Source organism: Hesperophylax consimilis, chromosome 20 (assembly GCF_061612785.1).
Source record: "Hesperophylax consimilis isolate HC1 chromosome 20, BYU_Hcon_1.0, whole genome shotgun sequence".
Classification (NCBI taxonomy): domain Eukaryota; kingdom Metazoa; phylum Arthropoda; class Insecta; order Trichoptera; family Limnephilidae; genus Hesperophylax; species Hesperophylax consimilis.
The window spans coordinates 31,193,466-31,204,851 of NC_142855.1; the positions used below are offsets into that span (position 1 = coordinate 31,193,466).

General features: G+C 35.5%; 1 protein-coding gene across 2 annotated transcripts; it reads left to right on the forward strand.

Moving 5' to 3' along the window:
• The first annotated feature begins 4,517 nt into the window (after window positions 1-4,517).
• On the forward strand, window positions 4,518-10,275 carry LOC149414545 (uncharacterized). 2 transcript variants are annotated; one of them, XM_089643734.1, is made up of 2 exons: window positions 4,518-7,247; window positions 8,828-10,275. In XM_089643734.1, the coding sequence occupies exons 1-2, from the start codon at window positions 7,222-7,224 to the stop codon at window positions 9,861-9,863; spliced, it is 1,062 nt and encodes a 353-aa protein (XP_089499860.1). In that variant the 5' UTR covers window positions 4,518-7,221; the 3' UTR covers window positions 9,864-10,275. The 2 variants fall into 2 exon arrangements, with proteins under 2 accessions (XP_089499860.1, XP_089499859.1); XM_089643733.1 differs by having other exon boundaries at window positions 4,518-4,966.
• Window positions 10,276-11,386: the final 1,111 nt, after the last annotated feature.

Sequence of the window (11,386 nt, forward strand, 5' to 3'; positions counted from 1 at the left end):
AAATTTCGGTCGCCCCTCTCCGAGTTAACACTATATCAAATGATATTTTGATTGTGAGAAGCGTTTTGACGGTCGTAAAAGACGCCTGTTGGCGGTTAAAGAGTTACTTAATACGGAAAAAAATTATGATATAAAAATGTATTTCATAATTCACAAAAACCCACATAAAGTGAAATTCGAATATGTAAAAATGCAAGATCAAATAATACAAAGAAACGACCAAATGGTTGAGGGGATTTAAATAAATGCAATTGCATCATCTAATACAGGCTTTATCAACAAATAAAGTTATTCCGCAAGAAGAAGACTAACTAACCATCACGCCGACAGAGAGGACGGACCACTAAAAAAACTCGGTCTTGACACACTCTTCTTGCCTTATTCATTTTCATACATACTCTTCTATAATTCTGACTCTTGAGATGGCACGACTCGAGTAACTGGTTCACTTGATCGTGCCATGTCTCCCTCGGGCGTCCCCGACTTATGCTTCCATTCACATTATCATCAATATTCTCATAACAATTTTTCTTCGCTCATTCACTCTACATGCCTAAACAATCTATGCGACCCTTTCTTAATCTTACCCACAACGCTTACATCAGCCTTGCACGCTTTGCGGATCTCCACTTTTTTCACACGATCATATATGGTTTTACCACACATACGCCTCGGGGATCTCAATTCAACAGAAATCAATCTACCATAATCCTTTCTCTACCAGTTTCATGCCTCACTTCCATACATCAGGATAGGTACCAGCAATCCATTGTGGACTGGTAACTTCGCTTCTTCCTACAGTTTTTTGCTAGCGCTAACTTACTTTTGTCAGTCCTCAATTTATGGAGTTACCTGCATTTACCCTTCTTTCAATATCTATGTCAGCCATCCAATCTCTCGTTAACATCCTTGCTAAATACATATCCTCATCTACCTGCTCTAAGTATTCCTCATTCACAACTATATTGCACACTGTTTTCGTACTCCCTCTTTTAAGGACCATTACTTTTGACATATTTATAATCATCATAAACTCATTCTTCATACATACATTCATCCTAGATACGAGATTCATGCAATTCTTGCATACAATTATCCATGATTAGATTGAATAACCACGGTGACATTACACAGCCTTGTTTAACATATTTTGTTTTACCAAACCACCCCGTAAAACCACCGATCACCCTAACACATGCAACGCTTCCGTCATACAGAGACACAATTGCCTGATTCAGATTCGTATTCACTCCATACTTCGGCAAAACCATCCATAGCTTTTTCTTACGACTCGGTCATATGTTTTTTGTAGATGTACAAAGGCACAGAAAAGTTTCTGTTTTTTATACGTGACCTTTGTATAATGGCATGATCACAGCCCTTCTCCGATCTAAAGGGTATAACCCTCCTTTAACCATTGGTTGAAATGATTGCTCAAACACGCGAGAATTTTACGGTATTATCTCCTTTTAAATATTCATCACCAATACTGTCGAAACCGAAAGCCTTGCCATTTTTCATACATTTAGTCGATATTTTAGTCGATGCACTTGTAAAAAATGATACACAACGAGCTGCTTAGATCACTGTATAGGGGCGGCTACAATTCAAAAGATTACCAGAAATATTTCGATAAAATACGACGGTGAATGGAAAGATCACCAGCCCGTGTCTAATTGTTTATGAACAACAGGTATAACCGAAAGCTTTGGACCCAATAAAGTGGAGAGCACAAAACATGTCTTATTTTAAAAAGCATAATTTATTTAAGAAAGAAAAAGTCAGGATGCAAAAATAAAGTTCATAAAGATTTTATCGACGATCTGTATGCGAGAATTGTGGAGTCATTACGCACTGCAGCTAAACAAGCACCACAGCCAAACAGATTCCAGAATGAAATGACAATGTCATAAATAAACCACAATGTGTAGATTTATTGTGAAGTATCAAGCAATGGGTTGGGTCCTGTGCAGGAAATTGAAAATACCGAGAAGAAAATTCAAATCTGAATTATAAAACATCAAAAAACAGCGGAACAAATTTTTTTTACAGATTTGAAAGAATTTTGTCAAAAAAGCAACAACTTCCTAAAATCAATAGCGGCAAGTTACTAAAATAATTCGCGGTAAATCCTAGAAATATAGAGATTTTTTGTGGAATAATAACGAAGGCGCACCTATCAACTTACGACTGTTGGAATGTTTCCGGCTCTAGTAGACGCGGGTGATATAAATGAAGGCATGCAACGCCACAGTTCAGTCAGTTCTCAGAACTCAGTCATTGAGTGAATATACGAAAAACCACCAACTCCGCGAGAACTCACATTTGCGCCTAGGTCTTGCGACATCTTCGCCGGCCTGCACATAGGCTTTGAGACATATTCAATTTCTTGCACTAATAATGATGTCGTTTCTTTACTGAGACGAAATCTTCTTTGAAACTTCTTGGCACTGAGTGTTTCAAATAAATTTGTTCTTGTGTTTACTTCTCTTACTATAAACGGTCTATTTATATTTGTATAATTTATTTATAATTTTTATAATATAATTTCTTCATCATCGTGAGAATACAAATCCAAATATTCATTGTGAATACAAATTAAAATGAGATAGATTTTAACCACAATCAGAAATCGAAGGGATAAAATAAAAAAAATGATATAACTGCTTTATGAGTAGGGCTAAACACGTTTATCTCGGTTAAGCAGCCACTTTTGGGTATTTAACTATGTAAATTCTTTAAACGCATTTAACGACTTAAATTTTGTTGTACAAGACGCCAAGTCGACTTAAATCAAATAATGTGTTTTAAATGATATTTAAACGAAATTTAACTTATGGTGCAAGCCGGCCTTAATCATGTATTTGATAGGGCAGAATTGCTTGCATTGATAAGTTTTTGGATTCCTCTATGTAATACCAAAATTCGTGGTTTATTTCAGTGAAGAAATTTTAAAAAACTACCATATTTATTCCTCATTGCCCAAAATACTTATGTAGATAAATAATTATACCGAATCAGTGGACATCTTCAATTTTTCCCTTAACAAATTATTACTGAGTCAGTTTAGTTATGTATAATAAAGGTGTAGCGTTTAAATACACAATTTTTTACTTTTCATTTGTAAATGCCCCAAAATGGGCGTCAATAGAATAAACAAATGTACTTTAAAATGTGGTTTTTTTAACCCATTGGCCTCAAACGACGCCGTCCCAGCGTGTGTACAGCGATGTGTCTTAAAATCAAACGACGCCGCTCTAATGTATGTAGGATTAAAAAGGGATACATGAGTGACAACTGTGTTTAAAATTTCGAATGCCAATCGCTCTGTAGATAATTAAGCATTCGTTTGGTGGTATTGGCAAGATTCCGTTTGTAAAGTTTTTTTCTGATATTTTCAAAATGGCGGGTGGTTCGGAAATAGACAAGCTTGTCCGTAAAACGCGTGGTGGGCGGATAGCATCAGCCCAAATTGAGAGTTTATTATATGAATCAGAACGACGATAACTTAGTGACCATATAGATTCCTGAGATCCGTAGTCTGAGGACAAAGAATCCACTTAGGAGGCAGTGGAAGTTTTGAACGTTTCGAAGAGTGAAGTTGGCCCGTCGGCTTCCATACCTCCAGTAAAACAATCCAAAAAGTAATAAATTGCCGATGGTGACTCTTTTAAAATGAAAGCGTATTTTTAATTTATTGATTATTGACGTTAGTAAGAATCACAATATCGTTGCGCCTCAGGAGTAGAGTGCTTAGTGAAGTTCAAACACGTTTGACAGCTATACATGATGTTTTGTCAGAGAAGCAGTCGAAGGTCTCTTAAACGTATCGGAAGTTTTTAGATTCGTATCTCAGCTGTCGGAGCACAAATACTTGCCATAATATGTGTTAGAAATTGGAGTTTGTTGGCTTTGCATAGATGTCTCTGCCTTTCCAACGGACTGAAGTTAATAAGTTGATAGTTTTTTCAATAGATGTCGCCATAAATGCTCCCCTGCTAAAAGTCAATAAATAGGTTGATTTATAATTTTCTTCCTCTTCTGCAATAAACATTTCTGGCGAAATAAGTGGTTTAAATTTCTACCTGGATCCAAAATTATACATTGGACCTTCGTGCCGCATCCGTATTATCGATTGAATCGCGGATGATAAAAGAACCAGCAAACATCTTCAACATCCAACATCAGAGGGGATCTTCAGAAAAACGGGCAAGTGACCATATCCCATATACCTACCTTATTTTCCCAGGCAGGAGAGCATGATTTATTACACAGCCGTATTTCTTTGTTTGTTTTAAAATTGAATCGGGCTGATTGTTACCAAGTGTTGGTTTGAATTGATTTCATACCCATCATCGAAATTGTAGTAAGCAATAATAATTGTTACAACAATATAAAAAGAAGTTAGAATACAAAGCAAGTATTTTAAATTTCTTAAAAGATTTATTACGAGCGGTTATATTTGAAAATCCGTTAGTTTAAATTTCGAAGGTTACCGCGAGTCGGTAAAAACACCAACCCAGCCGCGAAGCAAGCTGACGCATGCGCGGTGGAGATTGTGGAGAGAATAACAATAGTGTCAAATTGTTTTCTTTTTGACAGCCATCGAGCTGTTGCATTTATAAAATTCAGATAAAATTCATTGTTTATCGGTTAGTTAGTAAAGTTCTGTGATCAAGGACAGTGCACGTGTAGTGATTGATTACAAGTGATTATCATTTGACAATACGTTCTGTGAATACCTCCTTTCTTGATATTTAAAAATGGATCTCAAAACTTTGATTAACCAGCGTGGAATTTGCAAGGCGAAATTAACTAGGTTCAATGAATATATAAACGGTGATAATTTGTCGCAATCTGAAATTGAAGTCAGATTGAAGAAACTTGAACCAATTTTAGACACTTTCGACTCATTACAAGATAACATAGAAGCAATTTCGCCGGAAGAATTAACCAAAACAGAAAGGCAAGCATTTGAAAATTTATATTATAATCTTGTTGCTAAGGCTAAAGATAAATTGTTAAATAAAGTTCAGAATACAACATCACATAACATACGTTTGCCTATACTTGAGTTGCCAAAATTTAATGGGAGTTACGAAAATTGGTTGAATTTTCGGGATACCTTTGTTGCTTTAGTTGATAATAATCCATCTTTAGAAGTTATTCAAAAATTGTATTATCTGCGATCATGCCTTGAAGGTGACGCAGCTAAATTATTAACCTCACTTCCAAATAACCAGGAGAACTATCATACTGCATGGGAGATGTTAACTTCTCGCTATCAAAATATAAAAATTATTATACATAAGCACGTTGAAGCATTATTTAAATTGCCTGAAATAAAATTTGAAAATTCCGTAGCATTAAGGAATCTTATCGATGAATCCGAATTACATTTAAAATCGTTAAATAAGTTAAATATACCCACCGAAAATTGGGATATCATGTTAATATATTTATTGTCGCGAAAACTAGATAGTGAAACTCGACATCATTGGGAAGTATTTGCCACAAAAGAGAATCTACCCACATATAAAGAGTTTATAAAATATTTATCAGATCGAGTTCAGATTTTAGAATTTGCTGGGATTACTGAAGGAAAATTTAATCAAAATAAAACTTTTCCTTTCAAATACCGAAAAGAAGCTATGATTTCTTTAACGCCTCAAATGACAAAATGTATTATTTGCAAAGGCGATCATAAGGTTTATAATTGTAAAAATTTTTTAATATTAAATACTAAGGATAGAATTATAAAGATACGTCAAGTAAATGCGTGTTTGAAATGTTTGTGCTTGGGTCATAAGCTAAAAGAATGTAAAAGTAAATACAATTGTCGTATATGCGAAAATAACTCGCACAATACTTTGTTGCATTTAAAAAAGGAAACAGATAATTCGAAGTCTCAGGATAAGGATTCACCATCAACATCAAATAATGAACCTTTAGTTACAAATCACTCTACGAAAATATCTAATAGTTTTGTTTTGTTATCTACCGCCGTTATTAAAGTGTTGAATAATAACGGAAATTTGATTAAGGCTAGAGTTTTATTGGATAGTGGTTCTCAGTCCAATTTTATAACAGAAGAATTTGCAACAAGGTTGCAATTAAAACCCAAAAGGGCAAACATACCGATTACCGGAATCCAAAACAAAATATTGAATATTAAAAATAGCATAAATTTAAGAATTTTCTCGAACTATTCACCGTATGAAAGAGACATAGAATGTCTCGTTTTGAAAGAAGTAACAAGTCATCTGCCGCAAATTTCTTTACAGAAAAAGGATGCCAACATACCTGATGGTCTTCAGTTAGCGGATCCTGCCTTCTATGAAACAAGCTCCATAGATATGCTACTCGGAGCGGAAATCTTTTGGGAAATTATGAAGCAAGATCAACTTCGAAATGGAGACTCAGGACCCATATTACAGAGAACTGAATTCGGATGGCTGGTGTCAGGACCCATCGTCACAACAAAAATAAAAAGGCCAGTAAAATCTTGTCAACTATCATTAAATATAATCCATAAACAGATTGAAAACTTCTGGAAATTAGAAGAATTCCAACCGGTGAAGCACCGGAGCCATGAGGAGCGAGCGTGCGAGGAGATTTTCAAGGACACTTATAAAAGGAATGACAATGGTCGTTTCATGGTAAGCTTACCACAGCGCCCCTGTGTTAAACAGTTGGGAGAAACGCTGCCCATGGCGGAAAAAAGACTTTGCAATTTGCAAAGGAAATTTTCTTCAAATCCTGACCTGATGAAAAAATATAAAGAATTCATGCAGGAATATATAGACTTGGGTCACATGACCCAGTGCGAAGCACCTTCTAATGAAGATTGTTATTTTTATTTGCCACATCATGCAGTATTGAAAGAATCGAGCACTACCACTAAGACTCGAGTGGTATTTGACGGTTCAGCAAAATCATCCAATGGTATATCGTTAAACGATGCTCTCATGATAGGACCTGTTTTACAGAAAGATTTAGCCGCACAATTGATATGTTTCAGAAAACACCAGTACGCGATAACAGCCGACATTGAGAAAATGTACAGGCAAATATTGGTGCGACCCGAAGACAGAGATCTACAGCGAATAGTATGGAAAAATTTCCCGGAGGAGGAAATTCAGCATTATCGACTTAACACCGTTACCTACGGTCTGGGGCCGTCATCATTTTTGGCAACTAGATGCCTCCAACAGCTGGGAAATGAAAATATATCATCAAACCACAAGGTCAGTCAGATTATAAAGAATAATTTTTATGTGGATGATTTAATTACTGGAGATGAAACTGAAGAAAACTGTTTAATAATTAAAGAACAACTAATATCTATCATGGCATCCGCTGGGATGAACTTAAGGAAATGGCGGTCGAATTTGCCCTCGTTATGTTCGAAGGAAGAAAACATGTCAGATATGATTATTAGTACAGATTCAAATGACAACAAAATATTAGGCCTGTCTTGGAACAATCAGCAGGATAATTTCCTATACACAGTGAAGTTATTAAAAAATCCAATTAATAGCAAACGACAAATACTGTCATGCATTGCGTCCATATTTGACCCGTTAGGATTAATAGGTCCTGTTACTGTTATTGCTAAATTATTGATGCAAAAATTGTGGCAGGCAAGGCTTCAATGGGATGAGCCTATTCCATATGATATGTTGAAGACATGGGAAGCATATGTGAATGAACTGCCTCAATTAAATAATTTAAGAATAGGTAGAAAGATAATATGTCAAGATCATGTAAATTTACAGCTACATGGATTTTGTGACGCCTCAGAAAAGGCATATTCGTCCTGTGTTTATATGGTGTCTACTGACAAATTGGGTAAGAAGTACTCCAATTTGATAATGTCCAAATCACGGGTAGCGCCTTTGAAAAGTGTTTCTCTACCCAAGTTAGAATTATGTGGAGCCGTATTACTGACAAGACTAGTGAATTACATTAAAGATGCTCTATGTACTCCGGATATACCTACTACATACTGGTGTGATTCCCAAATAGTACTGTGCTGGATCAGGGATCAGCCGGTAAGATGGAACACTTTCGTTGCTAATAGAGTGGCGGAAATCCAGGAAACCAGTCAGCCGGAGCAATGGAACCATGTACGGTCAGAAGACAATGCAGCAGACGTGCTTTCCAGAGGAATCGGCGTTTCACAGTTATTAATTTCCAGCATTTGGTGGCATGGTCCAGATTGGCTGACGTTGGATTCAGCGTGCTGGCCAAATTCCAACTCATTTTGTATTGATCCACCAGAGATCAAAACAAGCTCGGCACTGTTGTCTGCTGTGAAACAGGACTGGGACATTTTTGATAGATATTCCAATTTTTCCAAATTACAGAGAGTAACAGCATACCTTAATAGATTTATTTTTAATTGTAGAAACCCCTCGCAGCGCCGCTATAGTAAATTGACAGTTAGTGAGTTGGAAAATTCAGTAAACAAATTAATATCTCGGGCGCAATCATACTGTTTCAGAGACGAAATTCGAGTTTTAAATAATGGAGGTAATATACCTAGGAATAGTGCACTAAAGTCATTAGATCCTTTCATTGAAAGGGATCTAATTCGTGTGGGGGGAAGGCTCTCCAAAGGTAAAATGGTAACCGAAGGCCAGCAGCACCCAATTTTGTTACCTTCGCATCATAAATTAACAGAGTTAATTGTAAAACACTATCATTACTTGAACTTACACTCGGGAACGCAGTCATTATTGGCGTTGATTAGAATGAAATTTTGGCCGATTAAGGGAAGGAATATTGTAAAAAAAATAATAAAAAAATGTATAATTTGTTATAGATGTAATCCCAAATCCGAACAGCAGTTGATGGCCGACCTGCCAGCTGAAAGAATAACTGAATGTAGGCCATTTCAGATAACAGGAGTGGACTACTGTGGACCAATATTAATAAAGTCGGGTATTCACAGAAAATCACATAGCGTTAAATCATATATTTGCTTATTCGTATGCATGGTCACTAAAGCCGTGCACTTAGAAGCTGTGCTGTCCTTGAGCGCAGAGAGTTTTTTAAACTCTTTGAAACGGTTTATCTCGCGTCGTGGTAGACCAAGCAAAATGTTCTCGGACAATGCAACCAATTTTAAAGCGGCTAATAATGAACTAAGAGAAATTTATAATTTTTTAAATATGTCTAATGATAAAATTGATAATTATTTATCCACATTAGGAATACAATGGCAATTTATACCAGCTCGTGCGCCGAACTTTGGGGGGCTCTGGGAGGCTGGGATAAAGTCAGTTAAGCATCACTTAAAAAGAATAACCAGTATCGCTTCATTAACTTATGAAGAGATTAATACGGTGTTGTGTCAAATTGAATCTTGCTTAAACTCCAGGCCACTGTCTCCCTTATCAAATGATCCTTATGACCTTAATCCCTTGACTCCCGGTCACTTTCTAATAGGAACTAGTTTGGCGGCGATTCCAGAACAAAATTTGGAACATATCACATTCAATCGATTAAACAATTACCAAAAACTAATCCAGATTGTACAATTTTTCTGGTCGAGGTGGCGGAAGGAGTACTTAGCAGAACTTCAAACCAGAAGCAAATGGACCAATAGGAATCAAAGGCAGATGCGGTCTGGCGACATGGTCGTAATAAAGGAGGACAACGTCCCTTCTTGCTACTGGAGGCTGGGACGTGTGAGCGCCGTTCATCCTGGCGCTGATGGAAGAGTTCGCGTGGCGACCATCATCACGTCGAAAGGCATCATCCAGAGGGCCATATCAAAGATCTGTCTGTTGCCAATAGATGACAACGAGGAGTTGAAAATGTCGACACCCCCACCCAACGGACCAGACGCTGAGTAAGCGCAAAATAAAAAAAGGTTTTGTGCAAAACAATATAAAAAGTTTCGTGATAAAAACAATATAAAATTTTTGTGTATTATCATAAATAAAAATAAAAAATAATAATAATAAATTAAAAGAAGATAAGGAAGAAATAATAATAAATAAAAGGTAAAAACAGTGCATAAAAAAGTGGATAACAATAAAACTTGCGAGTTTGATAAAAAATGTACAAAATAAAAAAAAGGATTGTAGATCCGTATATACCAAGAAAAAAAAAAAAAAAACACTTTAAAAATGAACGCTTATAAACCGAGATAGCCTGCTGGCTATATGTAATTTCAAACTACACAAATACATCTGAAGAAACTAATTATAAATGTGGTAATGAACTATAGAAAAACACAAACCCTTAAGAAGGATGACCAGGAAACCAGCGCTCCATGTTGTGTTGTCTATATTATTTGTTTTATATTTGATTATTGTTATGATTTCTGTTAGAACAAGGTTATTGGAATTATCTTAGTTGTTAAATTATAGTATAGAATAGCTTAGTGAATTGCATGAATTTGATTTGAACGAAAGTAATAATTTTAATCTCATAATTAATTTGTATAATTTTAGTTAGTTTGAAATTGTCATTTCGTTTTTAGAGTAGTCTTATGTTTAAACTTATGCTTAGAAATAGGTTACCTATTATTTCAAATATTTATTGTTAATCAATTTTTTTTGTATTAACAGTAATAGTAAATAATTACTATTTTTGTTTCTTCCAAATTAATTTTGGCATATATGTAGATATTTAGCTGCTTAATTTTTATTCTTATGTTTTGGGGTTTGTTTCAGAAAAAATGACCTCCAATCCTTTTTTCGGGGGGAGTTTATGTTAGAAATTGGAGTTTGTTGGCTTTGCATAGATGTCTCTGCCTTTCCAACGGACTGAAGTTAATAAGTTGATAGTTTTTTCAATAGATGTCGCCATAAATGCTCCCCTGCTAAAAGTCAATAAATAGGTTGATTTATAATTTTCTTCCTCTTCTGCAATAAACATTTCTGGCGAAATAAGTGGTTTAAATTTCTACCTGGATCCAAAATTATACAATATGCGTATTTCCAACAGATGCAGACGCCACCAAAAATTGTAACCGTACTAAAAAGATTAACAAAGACATAATTCGGTCATTTAAGCTAGGTCTTCGGGTCATGGGAATAAAAAATAAGAAATAAATGCATCTCAATAAACACAGCAATTTCAAGCGACCAGCAAAAACTATTAAATGCACCCTGCTTCGACAAAGCGAGCTCAATAGTTAAAATTCAACATCAATAAAAACATCAGCGAGGTGCTCGTAACTTGGAGCTAACACTCCTTATCGAGGAGTACTTTGCAAGGTTGTAAACTTCTAATCATACCTACAGCATTCTTATAATACTTTAAAACAATATGTTATAACTCTACAAGGGAAGTTAATAAATTAATATTATTCATGTAAGAGAAAAAGAGGAACGAGTAAAAAAAGAGAAGTTACTTAGTGACAAAACAC